At 38.8% G+C, this 21,645-nt stretch overlaps 1 protein-coding gene across 1 annotated transcript in view; it reads left to right on the forward strand.

Annotated features, from left to right (window-relative positions):
* Nucleotides 1–21,645, forward strand: part of Ptp36e (protein tyrosine phosphatase 36E) — a 63,984-nt gene that overhangs the window by 32,548 nt on the left and 9,791 nt on the right. Inside the window, exon 3 of the mRNA XM_077408535.1 lies at nt 20,273–20,400. Within this exon, the coding sequence (XP_077264661.1) occupies nt 20,273–20,400 (128 nt within the window). The remainder of the gene's footprint in view (nt 1–20,272; nt 20,401–21,645) is intronic.

Raw genomic sequence — 21,645 nt, forward strand, 5'->3', positions numbered from 1 at the left:
TGACCGTGTACTTCGCCGTCGCTGATCGATCGGCAACGAAACTTGGAAAAGTGTCGCTTCAACGAATTCACCGACCCTCCCTGTGAATCGCCCACCCCTCTTTCGCCTCTTCCTCCGCCATATCCTCCTTCAAATCGATCCATCTCCTGTTGACCTCCTCTTCTTGACGAAATCTCCCGCCTGACTTCAGCGGCTACTTGTCGCCGTTTATTTCTGCGCCGCCATCAGAAATTTATTGAATAAGTGGGAAGTAAGAGGGAAAGAAACAGAGGGAAAATCATTCCTTTGGCGTCGAAATTAACTTTAATATTGCTGGAGGATTAGGATTTATGAACGCCTAAGCTTTGGTCGTTTATAATTGAAGAGCCTAAGCTAAAATCGGAAACGTACGCTATTCACGGAAAGAAAAGAGCAGCTTAACCCTTTGCAGAACATGTGTAATTTTGCTGCTTTCGTCGAACATAAGTGGGTCTTTTAGGCCAGTTAAGATTTTCAAGCTGTAATGGTGCGATAAAAAATCTGAAAAAATTCAAGTATACTTTCAAAGGCTTTAAGAATCTATTTATACCGTTATGTATGCCTGATTCTTGTTTAGGTTTTTTTTTTATGAGTCCGTAAAATCTCCGTAAAATTCGAAATGGAAATATCGAGTGGGTCTTGAAAGCCCCACTTGTTCTGCGAATAGTTAATTTCCTTTGTCCGTCAACATTAGAAGAAATTGACTCGTGAACATGTTAAATAATTTAGAATTTATTTGATGATATACAGAGATAACATTGTTTTGAAGTTCTAGTAATCAGTTAGGACTTGTTTTCTGAAAAAAAAAGTACATTAACTTTCATACGACTGGACTAATAGCGTCGCAGATCAAATATTCAATCATGTGCGACCGAATCTTTAAATTAAATCTTTGCCATATATATTCCATTGTAAAATCAACTTTTATGCTCTATATTTGAATCGTATTCATCCGATGTCTGATGGGAATTAAGACTGCAATAAAAATTACGTTAAAAGAGAAAATTGTTTCTGCCTTATGTAAGCATGCTCATGTTGCAATCACGATAAATACGAAGACGCAACTTCAGCATCTCATTTTTCACACTCGAACCGTGATTTCGAGCGTCGAAGTTCCATCCCAAACGAGATCTCGAACGGCTGATCAAATTTTCAACGTTGCGAACACCCTCGGTACCGTGGAAAGTTAGCGTAGAAGGTTCGACCTTTCGAACTTTCCCGTAATTTCGCGACTTAATACTCGATGCGCGGTGTCGGAGAGATGCCGGATGATCAAATGGCGAGAGAGTCGCGCGATCTCCTTTACAGGCGGAAATTCGATTGGGTGCTCGTCCGGGAAAATTGCAAAGTTCCAGAAAAACTTTGGAGAATGCGCTATTCGCCCCCGTCCTGCCTTTTCCCCATCCTCTCCAATTCTACGAATATCTCTTAGCACCCAACCTCTTTTTTTTTCTCTCTTCTCGCCCCGTCTACTTCCCGGAGTGGGAGAAAAACATCCTTTCGGCGGAAGTATAGGTCTTAGCTAAAGGATTCCGCTTTAGTACATTTCACGGATACGAAGCTTCTTCCTGTCGTTTTTCCCTTCGTCAGGCGATCGCTTTCTCTGGTCTTATGCAAGCTTTAAAGCTCTTATATAATGAAAGAACGATTGATTAACCGCCGAGTGCTCTCCTATATCACGACAGCGTAGATGTTAAAAGGCGGATCGCAGCGCTTTTACTCGCTTCTTACTTTAATCATTTTTGTCTTGCCCTCAAAAAGTTTGCTATTCAAAAAGGACTTTTAATCTGGGAACGGTTATCTCATTTCTTTTGCATAAACGGTCAGCTGGGATAATTTTTACATCCCAAAAGTCTTTGTTACATATTGCATATTTTTCATTTTTCGATAATTTATTTATAGTATTTAATGTTTGTATATACATACATTTATTCAATATTTTCTGAAAAAAAAAAATGAGAAAAACAAAAAAAAATTCATTAAACAAAAGATGTTAAAATTACTGTGAGCTTCATTACATGAGCTTCATTTTTTCAACACTAGTAGAACGTAAAAATTATCTCAAGGGGATGACCGTTTTCGAATTAAAAAACATACATTCGTAATAGCTCAAATATTACAATAATTTTTCGATGTAAGAAAATACAATCAATTTTAATTGCCCTAAAAAATAAACATACGTTAATTCATCCTTTTAATAAATTTACCATTTACGTAATTGAAACAGTTTTATATCTTGCATTTCTTTTTTAATCATAATGATCGTGCAAAATATACCGCGAATGAAGTAACTAGTAACGTGTTAATTACTTGCAAAGTATAGAAGTAATATCTTAACCAGAGTGTGCTAAATTAATTAACATATGATACGATTATATCTGGATGATTGATAGTGAATTCCGAGTAACGCCACGCGATACTGTTGCCTCTTCATTCTGCTTGCTCATCTTATCCGTGCTATATGCGCTCAAACCGTTTGCGAGTAAAACCACCATACGATTTCTCGATCGATGGCGTATTTTTCTCTCTCTTTCCTCTTTCTCTCTCTCGTGGATTGAAAACACTCGATTTTATTTTCCGCCCTTTCTTTCCTATTCCCATCGTGCGAATTCGCGCGCGAAGTTACTTCGATATTTCTCGAAATGCCAAATGTATGCAATACACCCGCGAAATTGGCGAAAGGACGACCCGATCTGTATGCAAAGATGCGGAATAATTGCATCCCGCGTCGCCTACTAACATCTCACATTTTCCTTCGTGCAATCCTTTCATAAATCGTGCCGCGGGTGCAGAAAAATGCATCGCGCAACTTCAATTTATTCTGTATTCAAGTTGTCTCTACAGTATTGATGTTGATATTATGCAACGCCATTGTGCGCGCGGATCCGCTTTCCTGCATAGTTTGTGCATTATCGGTAGCCGTTATACGTACGGCGCGCGGCGGCGGCAAAAAGGAAACTATGAATGCACACGTCGTTTCATCTCGCTATACGACGATAACGTATAGCGGAATGCATACGGACGAGCGCATATGCGAGCGCGATCCCCCTATGGGGATCAAATTCGGTCACAACTTTAACTCACGAGCATTGAATTAATTGCTAGTGTACCGCGTCCTTTTCCCGGGCGGTTAATTGCACCGGGTCGCACGTGCGGTAAACTCGTTTCGCGCTGGTAAATTTTAACTCCCCGACGCAGCTCGTTAGAAACTATATCTTCTTCTTGTGCAGGGGGATATAATTATCTTTCATCGCGGAGATTATCGCGTTAATAGATATTAATTTAACTCTTTAAAATCGCGGCCCACACCGGCTCGCTCGGCCCATCGTTTTCCCACGGCACTTGAACGATTTGAGCGATTTGAACGACAAGGACAAGCCGAATCCCACCGCCCTGATTTTTATAGAACTCCGATATTTTCTGAAATTGATGTGATTTTTAATTTTGTTTCTCATTGCAAAACATATCAATTTTCATGAAAGCTTCAAATGCATTCCGACTATAGTTAGAAGATTAATACTTTGCGTCAACCCATCGCTTATTATTCATTCTGACTTTAACATGAAAAAAATGTTACTTATATTCATGATTCATACTTGGTTGATTCTCTGTCATCCATCTTATTATAAATAGCAGCTTCCTTTGCTTATTGTGATGTATAAATAAAAAAAATGTGTTAACGCATACAAATATTTGCGATTATTCTAGCTTATCATATATTTTTATAACAAACTAGACATCACAGACGCGCGCGCTATTTACTTTTAATATTTTACTGTTACATTATAACCACACAACTGTCAAAATATGCCCTGACAGTCGCTCATGAAGTAAGCGTAACAAGAGAACCAATCGGCATCGCGGAAAAACGACAACAATACTTCGATAGATTCGAGTATGAATGACATGCCTTTTTTAAGGTAGGCGTCTCGCTACGTGCTAGTCATGTGACTGTTTGTAGGTTTTTACGTTCAGAAATATATTTCAGGCAATTTTTGCTAAGGGAAAAATAATTTTATGAATTATGGTGTAAAATTTCATACGTGACAAAGTATGTTACTTTTTCCAAATTATGTGATTTTTTTCATTTGACCCCGATTTGATCGGCTGATCATGCGAGTCGTCGAGAAAGGTTATCATCTCCTTTTCGATTGAATTTTGACACGTACTGAGAAAGGGTTTCAAAACGCATGACAGGGGTGTCAATCACTATCCACGTCGGCTAAGAAAGACGAGCCCCATAACCTGCAACTACAGTGATTAGCCAGCGGCGTTGCCAAGTCTTCCCAACCTCACCTCGACCAAAAAATGTCTGCTCGACTACCGCGTTTTCACTAAAATAAACTAAAAAATTAGCAGCGAAATCTCCGGTAAACTAATATATTTTATGGTTGCATTGGATTCTTCGAAATCTAATGTACAAAAAGCAATGTTTTTTCTCACTTCATCTAATCGAAAAATGCGAAAATATGTGATTGAAACCGTGATAGAGCCTTCTTTTTCTGGCCGTCTGTATGAAGTAATGAAAAATTTGTGATTTTCGAGATCGATTTTCTAGAGTAAATAGTCGGTAAGGAGCCACAGAAAAAATCGACTGCAAAGCTGATCATATAATTTGATATAAAATCCGAAATCGAAAACTTTATCTAATACATGCCCTGACGAGACGACTACCTTAAAAGAGGAGAGGAGAATGACAGGAGAATAATATAGGAATCCGTAGGATTATACGAAGAATACATATATAGAGGTAAAGAATCGTATTTCCATTATTATAAATTTAGAGAGAATAGGATTTAAAGTTTTTTTTATCATTTCTATGAAAATTTCCAATACGACTTTTTTTTTAAACGTTGTATTTTATAATGGATATATAAGACCCTTTATTATTATATAATTTAAGCTCCTGGTATATTAAAAAAAAGTAAATTAACTTCGTTTTGACAAAAACTGATGGAGATAAGACTTTTTTACCTCTAAGGTACAGATTTATGTAATTAATATACGCTCTAGTTCTTCTACTTTGCGTTGCTACGAACAGCGAGGAATCTTTGAACGTCTCGAATCGAATCGTCTTCACTATCGCGGGTGGAATCTGACTGGATATCCAGAAGATACACCCTATAAAGAAAGATATGGAAACCCCTGAGCTTCGGCGAGCAGTAAAATTTGAATATATTCGACATCCACCGTGGATCCTCGAACTTCACCGATACATCTTGAATGCGGGACGATATTCAAAGAATGGAGCTGTTTATATTACACGGGTCGTGTATCGGGTATCAAAGTAACGAAAAGACCGTACACTTCGAACGATCGCCATGAGTGTGTTCGAATTCCTAGGAGCGTGATCCCCCTCGCGAAGTCCGCAAAGAGACGGATACACAATTGTTTGACACGTACATACGCCGGAAGCTTCAGAAACGATTGGAAATTGGAGAGCGACGTAACACCACTGCGCGCGCTCGAGGACTCTCTTCGGAATTACCTGGATCTCGATATCCACTCCGCGTTACGTGTTACGTATGCACGTTTGATGGCGACGATCGCAGGTACACGCGGGATGATGATACCGTTTGCAGAGCCCGCATAATAAGCTTTGTCAACTGCGACGTAATCACTGCCGAGTTGACTCCCCGAACAGACGTCAGCGAACAATCGCGAAAGCAGCATTAATTCACGGTCGTTTCGTATATAGATGGAGCGTCGAGGATGGATCGTTTTGCTTCGGTAAAATTATCTGCCGTTTCGTGTAAAATACTGATGCGAGAGCGCGCGAAAAACTGTGAGTAACGCATAAACGTTTTAGTAAAAAGTTAAAGCCTTTTTATCTAAGAATCAATTGATGATACTTTTAAAAAAATTTGCGTATATTATTATTTTACTTATTTAGAACTTAATTATATATTACATTTACTGCACTATATTAATTAACTGTCAAGATTTTCTTCAATTAAATTGGATGTTTAAAGGATAAAAGTGGCAAAATTTCTAATCTAACGTCTTGAAAGAAGTCGGCTTTTAGATAAATAATAAAATCTAGAGATGAAGAATAAACTCACAGGTGAAAAGAGCGATGACGAATATCTTGGAAACGAGCGTAAACGCGCTTGTCTGACGAAGTATTCGATGGTTTTGCAAGGGAAAACGTTACACGACTGGAACATCACTCGATTCGACATGTTAAAACACACGTGCTCGACGAGAGGTTGCTTTCGATTGCAAACAAGCGTACGGACGGTTGGCCTGAATTAGGAGTGAGTGCTTTATTACGCAGATTTTCGGTAAACATCCCGGTGGCCGCGTGTCAATCATCATTTATTCGATGATGGACGATCCGATCGCTGGTACTGGCTATTGATTTGTCGCTACCGTTTTGGCAAAGATTTATTAGCGCCACTGAAACCGTTTAGCTATTTCGCGCGAGTGTATACGGGTGGAGCAAAATTTGGGGATACGAATCCAAATTGCAGCTTAATTTCGGCAAAATTACCGCACGCGTTCGCAACATTCGCCGTTAATATTCTCGAATCAATTTAAGCTCGCGATCGATACCGAAAAGTATTCGGGAAATTGCAGCATTAAACTGTAACGCGTTCGCCTAGATCCTATGGAAAATCACGGACGGTTCTTCAGCTCGATTCGGGTATAAAAGCAAAATTAATTTAACGAAGCATATCCCATTTCGTTCGTAAGTTCGTGCAAACTTTCTTCGAGAGGCTTTATTTGCCCCCGCGATAACGTACTTTACTCGTGATACGGGCGGAAAAGGGTTAAGGGTTACCAGCGTCAGGTTGGCAATTTTTCTTTACGAGAAACTTGGGTGAAATTCGATCGACAGGGAGCTTAGAGCGAAATAAATTCGATCGTCACACGGGGCAGAAATGGGTGAGACTCTTCGCCCGAAAGTCTCTACCGGCAATCAGTGCTTCGGGAAATATATACATCGGCACCTTGGAACATTTCCGAGTAGATCGAGCACGCGTTTTCCTGTTCCTACTAAATGTAGGACATCGATTTTGGTCATTCCCCGGGAAACTGCGAGAGTCCCATCGAGGAATAACTTTGCTGCCCGAGGGACGGCTTATACGCCAAATCGCCCATCGCGAAATTTCCCCATCGATGAAGCCAGAAATATTTTATATGGTTGTACCTAAATATCGGGAATAACGTTTAATTCCACGTATTAATTGGACGGAAATATTTTATATCTGGTTGTATCTAAATATCGGAATAACGTTTAATTCCAAATATATTAATTGGACGGTTAACGCAGCTGTTGTACTTACGAGTTTTCATTCAAGAGCGTGTGTCCTATATCTATACGTACCCTACATTTGAATAAAATATTCAGGCAAGTCCGGCTCTCCGATTGCTGTTGCAGGAAGCTCGGAAATAATTCAGAGTCATCGAACGGTTCCTTATCAAATGAACTCTGCAAAGACGATCATACGCAAAGCGAGACTTATATTCGCGCATATAGTTTTCGCCGTCATGTGCCTTCTATTGGATCTCGCTCTAAATCCTCGATTTGGATCACAGAGAGACGAGAGATGTAGCAAAAGCCAGCTACACTTTATCGGAAATGCTCGGCGTGGAAATTTATAATGCACGACTATGCTGGAGTTACTTTCGCCGTCCTACGTGCGCCAGTAAATTTATCGCGCGGTTTCCTTTCCCATACATATCGCGTGTACAGCCGCATCGCTACGTTCCAGGAGTTTAAGCGGGGAGACGACGATTTAAGGAACAAACGTGCCCTATGGCGCATTGGGCTTGAACGAGCTTGAGAATTTAAGGCCGTGTTATATATCGCGATTAAAGATGACCGCTCCTGCAGGAGTCCTCCATAGCAAAGAGAGAAGTGTTAAATCAAGACTTATATTCTTGTATATAAGCAAGAATCAATATAATCTTCTTATAAGAAATTCAACTTTTTATTTCAAATTTTTTCTCGATTAAATTATATAAATATCTTCATTCAAACAAGTTTTCTTCGCGTTTAACGCAATCTATATATCTCATTCCAAGATTATAAATTTTTGCTTATATACAAGAATAATAATTCTTGATTTAACACTTCTTTTTTTTCGTGTGTCGAAATACCGAGAACCTGGATGTGCTCAAAGTTAACGATTAATCTTGTCGGTAATTGACAGATAGATAAATAACTGCTTTATTAACCGTGCAATCGCTGTATGAAAATAAAAATATTGAATGTCCTGCACATGTCTTCTGGAATTTAAAGTTCAGTTCAAAATCTCGTCGCGATCTTTTGTTATCAAATTGGCAATATAACGCAGTTTTGAATGCAAAAGCTTAACAAATCCGCTACATCGTTCGAATTCCATAAGTATTAATGTGTCTTTCACAATATGCAACGGCAGAGCTGTGTAGAAGACGCGTGTTTGGCATCGTTCAAACTTTCGTGTTTAATGTCACAGTTTCATTACTCTGTAATTCGCAGCAGTCGTGCACAAAGTAGTCGTCGCGATATTGCTGTCGCGCAAGAATTTCGAGACGACCAGCGTCGCGATGCGTAACGTATATACGTTGCGACCCGTCACAATTGCACCCAGCACTTCGACGCGACGCGCGACGTCGCGAACTTTGCTGCTCATTAATCACTGACTGGACCGTGCCATTAGCCAAACGTTGCCCCTAAGCTGATATTAAGTTCCCCCGGGTAATAATAATCGGACATTCTATACCGTTCCTTCGAGTGTTTTTAGAATACTGATTGTCCCTATCTAATCATTGATTAGATAGGGTCCCTAAAGGGTCGCGTTGCACAATTAAATTTTCACGGGTCCGGTAAAACTGGCGGAATTTACTGAATTTACAGCGGCGGTTTCAAATCTGTTGCCTAGGAAATAAAAAAAGGCGAGAGAAGGATACGAGGGATAAAAACGAAATCACGTAGCTACGCGCGGTAGATTTTTCCAACGACAACTCCGCGGGGCGTTATCAATCCTCTTAATCCCCGGGGAGGAGACGCGTCGCATCAAAATAAAAAAAAACGCCCAAGTGGGTGCGTGCAGTTATTTTTGCTCCCCTCTATATGTAATACAACCGTACAAGTAGGGGAGACCGGGGTTAGTTGTCACACTTTTGAAATACTGATTTTTAAAAAATGTTAGCAATATTTTATAATATCGTATACTACTTTATAATGTAGTTACATCCTTTAGGTGTAAGAAAAAAAATATTAGACTTGTATATATTTATACACAAAGAAGTTATTTAATTCTAAGCAAAACCGCGCAAATGTGACAACTTACCCCATACCCAGGATTGGTTGTCGCATGACTCTGGATTGATTGTCATGTATCTTTCATGTAGAGGAAACATACGACAAATAGTTCCTGTTTTAATATTTTATTAAAATTAGTGCCAGTTTTTGGTAAATTTAATTTAATAATATATTGCAGCATGAAAATTAAACGAAAAATTAATAATTTTCATAAACTTTGTAATATAATTCTCATAAACTTGGAGTAAATAGAAGAATAATAATTCTCATAAACTTTGTAATACTTTCATAAACTTTGAGTAAATAAGAGAATAATAATTCTCATAAACTTTGAATCCCATCTCATTTGATGAGACGACTTACCCTGAACGGTCGTTTTGAACAAAGAAGATTATATTTATAAACTATGTTGCAATGACGGTTAACTAAAAATACAGGAAAAATTATCTAAAACTATAATATTTCTTATGGCCAAAAAGAAATTACGTCTAGTAATTCCAAAAATCAACGAAACAATAAAAATAGAGGCAAGAAAAATTTACTCACGACCTCCAATTTTTAAAAAGTGCTCGTAAATATAACATGCAATGTTTTTGAAACGAGCTATTTCGTACACTCGACTAACACGATAGGAGCAACCTACACTTATACATATAAAGAAGAATATTCCACTCAATCTATTAAGTGAGATATAAGTTTTGTGACAACTTACCCGGGTGACTTCTAGCCCCGGTCTCCCCTATACGTGAAAAATGTACGATACGGTCGATACGATAACAATTTTCAAAAATTAATGCCGTTATAAATAAATAATATATTCTTCACGTAACACCTAGCTAAAGGTAGAGCAGCCACGTTTCTTAAACGGTGATTAATATCTCCATCTCCATTTCATTTGTCAGTTGACTCGAAAGGAAGATTTAATTGTCAACCGTTTCTTGCCGACGCGGAACGTTCGCCGTCTTGCTGTCGCCGAAAGCAGCGAATTCCGTAGTATAAATGAAGCGGGTGAAACAATAGAGGAGGTCTCTCCTTTCAGATCGCACAACGAATCCTTTCTTTCCGCTCGCGCGTGCGCGCTATTTCTCTTGCCGCAAGAAAGGTAGACCGCGTCTCGCAATTTATCGCAAGAAAGATCACCCCCTCCCCGCTCTCCTCCCGGCTCCGGAGATTCTTTCCTGTAATTCGGATTCTTTTCTACGATTCGCCCGTTTGTTAGCGACAAAGCGACGGAAAATATCCGTCGGCAGGGTTATCGCTTTTCACCGACCAATTGAATCGGCCAACTTCACCCAGTTTACTTTCCCCTCGACTGACTCGATTTAGACTCCGAACTACGTTATCTTCTCGCGTTCTCGTAACGTTAATACATTACTCCCGCCGCTTGTTAACTATCTTGTTGCCGACCTCCGCGGACTTTGTTGGCTTTCGCCCCCTATGCCGTTACAATTTCGAACTATGTGTTTACTGGATGGAGTTTGAGTTATAACTAAATACAGAGGGAAAGAGAAAGAGAGAGTTTATGCGCGCACTTAATATAAGGTAGATAACTTCGTTGTAGGGCGCCGCGGTAATATAAATTGTATTGTTTAAGATCATAATTATGAAACAGGTGAATTAAAGTAGGTGAAAAAAATGACAATAAGAGCCAAGCGCAATTAATGGGGCGCGTGTATTTTTATTACAACAAATATACAGCATCAAATAAATTCAACAATCGGACATCCACGCCGTAAAATTAAATTAAAATCTCATTCAATTTTTATATGAAATGTAATATTTGTTTTTAGCCACGTTATTTTTTTGTACTTTAATCGCGTTTAATTACAATATTGGGAAAAAAAACATAATTTTATTACGATAAATAGCACACAAATGACTTAAAATAAAAAATAAAGAGAAAACAGATTCAATTTTTACAATACGTTATTACGTCCGCTTTATACATTGCAGTAAATAAGTTAGTCTACGTGCTGATTAATTATAAAATTTACAGCTCGACTGGCGTGAATTATTTATTATTCCTCGCTTTATATATATCTTTGCGAAAAGTGTTTTAATATTTACCCGTAGTTCCTAGCGAAACCAGATTCTCCCCCGAAGAAAAGCCCGACCGTTACAAAGAACACCCCGTATTAAAGGAAGTGGGTCGAGATGTCACGGACTTTGCCGCATCTTTCTCGAGACCATTCGTTTCCGGCGAGGATGAGCCGGCTCTTCTCTCACCCTCGAAATTTTAGTTGAAATTTTCACGAACTCGTTACCGCGGCTGTTTGCACCCGCGAATGGTCAAATTTGCTCTCGACATTCTACTTAACTTGTTATTAACGTTCGCTAACAATGATACGTGTAACGTACGTATTTACCTCACAAAAATACATCGCGGCTTTTAAAATGCGCATATTAACAACCTGGAAAAGAGGTTGGAAATAGAGAGTGCCCGAGAAGCGAGCTGAAAATAGGGAGTCTCTCGGAAGGCGAGCGAAGAATAAGGAGATCTACTTAATTTTTGTTTAATCTACCATATACGCGCGCGCGGTAAGTAACGGCGAGGACAAAAATTAAATGCTAAAACTCTACGTGTTTTAATTTATCTCGTGGAATTATGGCAGCCTGCCTTCGGACGATGTCGCGAGCACGATAATTCTCGCTTCATTATGCCGTGATAAGTCGAGGCGATTAGGCAACGGCTGCCAACGGCAGAGAAACTTCTGCACGGGACGATATACGTCTGATTCAATCAATACCACACCATTATGTTTGTCGATGAGATATATGTATTCGCGGGATTGACTAGCACCTGTGTGTACAATAGCATCTGCGAGAGTGAAAAACTTGGATCTTTTTATTGGCAGCCCGACGGAAAACGCTTTGGCGTCCGCGTAACAATGGACGGGTACACGAATGCCATTATTCCTCGCTCATCAAACCCGGCTTTCGAAAAATAGCCGAAATTGAATCGAGCGAGGAATATAATGGCGCAAAACTGGGTGTTATCTGTATGAGCCGCGCAAAATACGAACACGATGAAAGCATCAAATCTTCTATTTTTTTCTCATTTTTTTATATTTCACATCGCTTCAATTTGTGTTAATCCGTTATTGGTTGATGACGTCACATAAGGCTATTTTATATTTCCGATTCATATTTCGGCGAGATAAACGAAATGTAAACGAAACGCTTTACAACCTGTCCAATATCGGAGTTTTAATTATCCGGGAAAACGAATGATGATTCAATGATTCGTGATTTATAACGATATTTGATAATTACAATGATCAATAATGAATTTATCTGCAAGTTTAAAATGTATTTATTTTGCAACATACAAATATCGCGTTGCGAGCGCATAAAATGTTAATTGGACATTTATGGCCTCGCCATAAATGTCATTTTATGTGATGCACACGGAGAAAGAGGCGCACGACATGGATAGGAAAATATATTTTGCTGGAATTATATGTTGTATTAATAACGTAGAACGTAAAAACTCTCGTGTAGAAATTCAAAAGAGCACACATGAGAATAAAATAATTCAAATAACAGAAATTTTCAAATAATAATTATATATATTTAATTTATTTCGCTGAAATTTTTTTTTTTATTACGAAGATAAGAATCAATAATGATGATTAATATTTATTACTCACACGGAAGATAAGGAACTCTAAGGAAGAGTTCAGCAAATATTTGCAGTATAAAATCAATTTAACTAATTAGTAAAAGCTACGCCGGTATTTGCGTGCCACATTATTTCGTTGTAATTGAGTTTTTCGCGAACCTGAAACGTTCTCGATGTACCTAATTATTACGGCGTGCATATGCATGTCGTTCTGTGCGACTTGGGTCGCCTAACAGAGCTCGCACTAGAAACTTCTCGATAGTTAGTTCGCAATTGCGAAACTTCTGCAAAAGCAATAACAAAATGATCTATGAGGCATCTGTGTTTCCAGCAGTTTTTTACATGTAAAAATTATATAATAAAATTACGCGTTCGCAAGTTTATGTTTAAGGATGTTCTATAGGTACCGTCCCAACCAAAAATATGCAGGAAATATTGAAAACTCTGATATTAATTCTCCAGGGATCCAAAGACAAAAAATATAGTTACGGAACATCTATAGAATTATTAGATTGAACGAACTTACCTGTGAAGTTCGATCACAATTATGCCCTTTGTCTCGTCCGGATGGAAACTATGTAGTTGTTTATAGCCTAGCGATTTGTCAATTATAGGAACAATCGTATAGGAAACTGTGAGCGAAAAATGTATTCCATTAATAGAAAGTACAAGATATATAAACTCGTATATAAACTTATGCTCAAAACTAGAGACTTATACTTATAAAAATAATGTAATCCGCTGCTTAAAGCTACAGTCTTAAAAAGTAAATATAATATATACTTATATAAAGATAATATATAGTCTTATGTTCGAAAGTATAATTTTATACTTATACAAATAATATACGTTGAGTGAATGATGTGTAAACTATCAATCTTTATTAAAATAACGCAAATCCAACTAATATGCCTCCGAGTTGCGCTATCGCTTGCTATGCTGAGCTAATAAAACATGTACAGCGTTACTGAATTTCTCGGGATTAATGAGCGGCCTATTGTAGAAGTTGGCGAAGACCCGGGACTCGCCCGTCCAACCTTAATGATAAAAATATTCATATCGCGATATTTCGCGCGCCGTTATTTGCTTTAAATTTAATGACGACTTTATGAACATGACAATTTAGCATACAAGGATATAATTTGGTTAAATGTAATGTAAACTTGGCGCGCGCGCACGAAATTATTGACCCATTATTTGTCGCGTCGTCGGAGATCCAAACGCCAACGCGAAATATATTATATTGCGCCGCGGACTTTCCATTACGCGCAAATCGGAGGCACCGCGCCTGCCGGGCGAACGTCACTCTTGTGTGTACAAATGTATAATATTAACTTCATCCATGTGTCTCTCTCTCTTTCTCTCTCTTTCACACACGAAAACGTGCTGATCAGTAATACTACCACCGCCCACGGATGGATTCGTTCTCGTTTCGTTTGCATCGTTCTCTCGCACGCGAGGGAATCAGGTCACCGGTCATAAATCGCAATGGATGTAAGAATCGCACGTCGAAACACACGATCGGTCGATAGTTCGCCCGTTGGGCGAAACGGCCAACGAGTTGTGTGCGCTCTCGCTTCAGCATAACTCATCCTGCCCGCTCGCCACCTCGCCGCGCCGCGCGCGCCGTCTCTCGCTACTAGTAATACGCTTTACCGCGTAATCACTAATCAGCGCGCCGCGCCGCGAGGATGAAATCATGCGAGCGCACCTGCTTGCGCGAGAGAACCGAGGGACTAATACATGCCGCGTTGACGAGCGCATGCTGGATCCAGATGCGGCGTTACACGGCCATGACGTTCACGCTCGATTCGCAATCCCAGGCTACATCGGAATTGGAAGAATGCAGAATCAATCGCGACCTCCGCTCGAATTCGAACGTGACACGGCATATGCGCAACTATAGAACGTCGCAGGCTCAAGTGTATTTGTAATAATTTATTTTTACTGCATTATTTGCGATAAATTCGCGTACGATGCTTGCTGACCGCGCGGCAGTGTCGCGAGATATAACGAAATATCTGTCCCTTCTTCGGGAATAAGGAAAAACAGGATTTGGAGGGTGCACAGCCGGAAGTGCGTGCCCGAGACCGACTGATCGCTTACCTCGTTCGTTCCTCAAAATGGGAGGAAAATCGGCATCGTTTTTCCCCTTACAAAAATAACGACGGTACTCGAAATCCTTCTCCGCGTATATTTTCGGCCCTTACGTCAATAAAGAGCTATCCGGCGGGTCGTGGAAAGTAGGGGAGAATCGATTAAAACCATCTGGGGGAGTAGCGCAAATATAGTTAGTGTCTGGTAATCTTCCGCCCTCTCCTTTCTTATGTCAATGCGGTTACGTTTGATAACAACGTAACTCTTGATAACAGGCCCGATTTCCATTTGCCCTTTGCTTCGTGTTTCCTTTATATTAAGACGCATTCAGTAACGAGTGGTTTGTGAAAGGTCTGATGTACAAATCAATCAACTATACTGTATAGGCTATTATACTGCGGACTAAGATCGTATCCTTTCATAATCCTGGGCAGATTAAAGGATTACCGTCATTTTATTAAGATAAAAATCAGATAAATGCTATCCTTACGCGACGGGCAATCGTGCTATCAATAACGACTATTTCTACTCAAATTATCAATTTGATTCGTCAAATAAAAAATGCTTCTATATCTGTCTCGAATATTGTTAGTTTAATTCGCCAAATCAAAAGCGTAAAGAAATCGACTATATAGAAAATCAGAGGTACCGAATAAATTCTTTGCAGTTCCATGCGCGCATTTGCTGTCTCAAACTTTTATCTTTGTGCATGAAAACTATTGCAAAATCATAAAATGTTATATTAATTTGGTAAGAAATTAAAAATTTGAAAAAAATTTCATTTTATTTCGGTATTCAAAATACTTCTGTATATACATATATTATCTTTCATATTAATCGACTTTTATATTAACGAACTCTTAATTAAAATAAAGTTAAATAGTACGAAATTATAATATGAAACTTTAATTATAAACTGTCCACTAATTATCAGGCGGTATTTTGCTCGTGAATTGATGCGCGACATATAGAGTCTTGTAGTTGTGAAATTAACATGATCCTGCTCGTGACATTGATAGTGGTTATGCTTTTTATGACATATGATATTCCCTAATGTTGATACAAAATACACAAACCAGCTCGGCGGACGATTCGTAGTAGCGATGTAACGCACACGACAGAGTAACGATTCGTGCCTAATTGCCGGCGTGGCGAGGTCGTAATGAATTGCCATTGTAATTCTCCGGGTGGCTTCAAATTCCTGATCGATCAGCAAAAGACAATAACAATCGCCGCTGGACGCGTACTGAATAACGGGCGCAGGTCGGGTTTCTTGTTAATTAATCGCCTATAGCTTCGTGAGTTACCCAGTTAAAAATTACATCCAGTTTAGTTTAGAATGTACGACGAAGAGTCCGAATGTTTGATACCGCGTGAATGAAATGTTCCGACTTTGAGCGGAAAATCGGTTCCGCCTTCAAACAAAAGAAACATTTTGTTCCAAAACGGTTTGAGCAAAATGTTTAACTCAAATCAGTAAAGAAAATGAGGAAGATATTCATTTGAGAAAATAACGATTTGTAAGTAGAGAAAGAATTCTCAAGAATTCAACCTTGGTGTTATAAATAATTATAAATAAAACTTTGCTCTTTGTATAATTAAAAATAATTAAGAATTTCGCTTTTGCTTATTTATAAAAAGACTCTGAATTTAAATATTAAATTTAATTTTTTTTTAAAGGGGGGAAAAAGGAATGCGAATAACGAAATTTTTGTAGAGAAAACAATGCGTGTGCAAAAAAACGGAAAACGCGTTGCAGCATATTTTTCATTTAATTTTAAGTTAATTTTCACAGAATATTCATACAACAAGAAAAACTGGTCATTCATTAATAAAACTGAGCGCACGATCGCGAACAAATTTCGCGAAGTTGATTGCGTTCTATCTAAATGTCATTTCGATACTCAGATTCATAAAATCCGATTTGATATGTCTAATTTAACAGCGCATTTACCGCGGAAGCTATTCGCGAGACATTCTCCACAACTAAACTCCAATTTGTCAGCCTGATGCATCGCCCGTTTACTTCCGTCTGTTTGCGTCGATAAAGGGCAAGTTAGGATGCAAGAAATTTAAGGTCAACGAGCATATGAAAAATGCAGGCACGCAGTGATAGCGACGTCGATCGAGATTTTCCGCGAAGCTGGATGACGCTTCGCAAATTTTACGAATAAATCGCGTACGATTAAATTAATAATTTTCTGCAATAAAAATATAGAAGTACAGTATTTGCTTATAGGCAAATAAAAGCGCTCATCGATCGCGCGAACGAAAGATCGGCTGAGAAAGTTTTGTACGTCGACGTCGAACTTGTCGACGGCGAAAGGGGTCGAGTTACTCTCCGGCGAATCACTCTGTGTAATCATCGCGAAACCCTTCTGAAAAACAATCGAATTGCCTGGCCGGAATTCATTGTGACTGTTGCGAAGAACTGCAACTTCTTAATTCGATCGTCGAAGGGTCGTCCAGCTTTCTCGGATCGGACAATGTCCGACGACTTAAATACAATGCTCGCGATGGTCGGAAGTGCGCGTGACTAGCTCTACGTTCAAGTTAATCCAGATGGTCAATTTGCGTTCATCTGAGATCAGGAAGCAAAGCGCGATTTAATTACTGGCGCATTGACAGCACTTACATTCAGTTTCTGATTACTTGCAATTATATCGCATATATAGATATACGAAAAAATATTGTATATTCGTACAATTTTCACCACGTCTATAGAAATTAACAGAAAGATGTGAAAAGCTGATTAATTATCGCTGCGTTATCATTATTCGTTAGACGCGCGTGGATGATCCTGTTGCAGAAGATGCACCATGTTGGAATACTAATTAAGTAATTTTGAATTTCTGCGTGACACGCGTGACTCTTTCGACGCAGATTAAGTGCAACAATTAATTTCATTCTATTAAAAAACAAAGAATTAAATAACTCTAACAATATGTAATATTTTAATTTTTCTATTAGAAATTAATATCAGCTGATTATCAGCTGAGCTATATCAGCAGAGCTATATCAGCAGAGCATTAGAGTGCTTACAAATAAAAAATGAAAAATTGAACAGAAAAATCAATATCGGTCCGACTATAAAAACGAATTTTTGTTACGAATACGTTAAAGTTTTGCACGATGTGGGGCACATTCTGTATTCTTTCAAATCTTCAAAAATTTTTCTACTGTACCTCTATTTTGTTTTTACATTTTTATGTGTAAGCGATGTCATGTCTCGCGTGGACTTTCAACGTAACAACATATTTGATGCGTTGCAATCAAGATCTCGCATGCACGACATAGCAAACTTGATTTGGTGCGTTATGTATATATGCGCTATGTGTACGGCTCTAATAATAGATGTACCTAGCCGATAAATGCGAACCGATAAACAACCACCAACGCAAACGCTTACGCTCTTTACGGTTCGGCATGCAGGAACCTAATAGGACGCGACATTCATGCGGATTTTCCGAAAAGTGGTGCACCGTTTTATCGGAAAACAACAGTGAAACAAATAAGAAATTGATACTCGCACATCTCTTAAATTCATTACGTTACAACTTTCTTTTATGAAGAATGATGAATGATGTTCAAGAAATTCAGCATTCTTTTTACATATCTCGGACCAAAATTGGAAGAACAGAAACGGGAATAATCTCGATCCCTTCTCGTCTTATATTTATCGCTTAAAAGTTTTATCGAAATTATATATGTATGGTACTTTTGATTATTGATTTTACATATTTAATATAACACGCTAGAAAACATTCTAAATTATTCTAATTGTACGTTTTTAAATTTTTTAGTTTAAAAAAATTACCTTTATATTGTCAAAGGCATGATTGCGATGCTCTTATATTACTATGTATCGGTAAATACAAAGCTAGCAAGCTTAGAACGGAAGCAGCTGCGCTGTTGCTGGTGCTAACAGTAAGCGCAGTTTCTTGTATCCGAAAGAGACAAAGGATAATGAGGCTGAGGCTGTGTTATGTATAATCAACTTCGCGTTCCTGTGAGCGTGCCAGGTAATCAGAAGCCTCAATCTGCATCGTTGGACATCGCATTTTAGAATTATTAACTTAGCTCTTATTAAGCGCGAAAACATGTAAAACATACAGAATATTATTAACGCTAGAATTATTAAAGGCGATCGAAATAACTAATTTGTAAAATTTTTTTAAATTACTCAAAATAATGATGCATTTTCTGAAATTTTCGATGACTTTTATTGAAATATGTAAATGATTAAGCAATTTGCTTTTCTCCTTCGTGTCTTAAAAAAAAAAACATGTATAGCAGAAATTAATATCGTCGATAGTTCTAGTGTTAAACGAGTTTTCGAATGAACCATTTAAAACGGTATCGTTAAAATAGTATTAGTTGTGAATTGTATTATATATTTTGATCTTTCACCGTGCATGATATTCCGATTAAAATTTCTATCATGCACGTGTATCGAAACGCGTGCATAAGTAATTTATAGAATTTTGCATCTAGATTTTACAACGACCGACATTCTGTTGCGTATGCGACTGTCAAGATTATCGAGAGAGAGAGAGAGAGAGAGAGAGAGAGAGGGAGAGGGAGAGGGAGACAGAGAGAGAGAGAGAGAGAGAGAGAGAGAGGGAGCGAGGGATGGGAGAGGGAGAGAGGAGCCAGAGAGGAGACAGAGAGAGCTACGAAAGATAATTACAAGGATCTCTTTTTTCTCCTTTCCCCTGCCCTCTTTCTTCTTCGCTCTTTATCCTCTCTCTCATCTTATCCTCTCTCTCTCTCCTCTCTCTCTCTCTCTCCGCTCTCTCTCTCCCTCTCTCTTCTCTCTTCTCTCTCTCTCTCTCTCTCTCTCCGCTCTCTCCCCCTCTCCTACGTGCAGGAAGTGTGCCGAGAGTGACAAGCAGCTGCAAATTTTCCTCGAGCGAAGAGTAGCGGTTTGTCTCACTCTCGCCTGTCTCTCGCATCTCGGCTTACCGCATTTTCCATTCGTCTTTCCACCCTCGAGAGAGAGATTCCTCGTGCCCCCGAGCGAAAAATCTCAGCGAGCGCGAACAACTAATCCGCAGCTGCTCGAAGAGAAAAAGACTCGCCTACGATTTGTTCTTTCTTTACGTAATACACTTTACGTAATTACATCAGTTTGATTTGTATCCATTGTAAATATAACGATGTTACACAAGGTGCGCGATAAGACGACGTTACGGTTGCCAATTAATATTATTGTCACTGTTATTGTTTTTTCGTTATTATATAGCCGTATTAAGAACCCTCTTTTATCTTTCTGTCCGCAGCCACGGAAGAATTGGGAAGCAGCAAATTGAGCACCACATTGCCGACCGCTCCGACTGAGCTCTCGCAATTCCCGAAGCTGTGCGAGCTGCGCCGAAAATTCCCGGTTCTATACCGGGTGGAGTTTCAGGTGAGACCCTGTGGCAAATCCCATTTCCTGTCAACTCATCCAACTTCGGTCACCTCTCAGTTCCCATCGGGCTCTCGAAGCTTTTTCGCTTCGACAACTCTTACGACCTTTTCCTCGCCACAGTTCTTCGATATACGAGTTATCGATTTATTGGTGTTACAACAATTAGTCATACTTCATTACATCTTATAATCTTGAAACTGCATGTTCGCCTTCCAGTCTCGCACGCAGTTTAACCCTTAAGCGCGAAGCTTTGCATATATGCAAAGCGACTTTTCGAAGCTCCGTGTACTCTCCCTTGTGAAGTATGAACTGAAAACGCGCGGCTTTTAACATCTGTAAAGGGCTTTGTCTGGCCTTTTTGGCTCGTCTTTCCCTCCTGCATGAGAGGGCCCAGAATTATTATTTACAATCCTCTTCTAAAAAGGGCATGTCATAGGTATTGTTGTCACTTTTCCGCGATGCCGATTGGTTCTCTTATTGCTGCGCTTACTTCATTTGCAGCTGTCATTGTATATTTTGACAGTTGCATGTGTGTATCAAGGGTTAATAGTGTAATAGTAATAGCATAATGTTAAAACTAAATAGCGCGCGCGAAGCGCGCGTCTGTAGTGTCTAGTCCTCTTCTAAAAAGGGCATGTCGTAGGTATTGTTGTCACTTTTCCGCGATGCCGATTGGTTCTCTTGCTGCGCTTACTTAATTTGCAGCTGTCATTGTATATTTTGACAGTTATGTGTATCAAGGGTTAATAGTGTAATAGTAATAGCATAATGTTAAAGCTAAATAGCGCGCGCAAAGCGCGCGTCTGTAGTGTCTAGTTTAATAAAAAATTATTTATTTTAAAAATACTTAGAAAGCTATATGAAAAACTGCGCATTTAAGAGTTAAAGAAAACATACCTCTAGTTATGCTTTTGTATTATGTGGTTAACTCTTAAATGCTACACCTCTCAAGAATCTCGTAAATGACATGTAAAAGACCCCAGCATGAAAAATGTCTCCTTACTCATTAATTTTTTGATCTTTAGTTATTAAAATTTTTTTCAATGTTGTTCAAGGCTTAGAAAAGAGAATAAAATGCTTATATTGTTAAAATTTCAATTTCAACATAGTATAAAAAATTAAGTAAACTGAGTACTGCTAAGTGTACAAACGGGTAGGTCAATCACTCAACTATCATCAATGGGAGCATGAGCTCCATTTTTGGCAAGAACATTTGAAAACATTTCATTCTAAAGGGTCTGG

This window comes from Temnothorax americanus, unplaced genomic scaffold, assembly GCF_048541705.1.
Source record: "Temnothorax americanus isolate GAGA-0224 unplaced genomic scaffold, ASM4854170v1 Scaffold10, whole genome shotgun sequence".
NCBI lineage: Eukaryota > Metazoa > Arthropoda > Insecta > Hymenoptera > Formicidae > Temnothorax > Temnothorax americanus.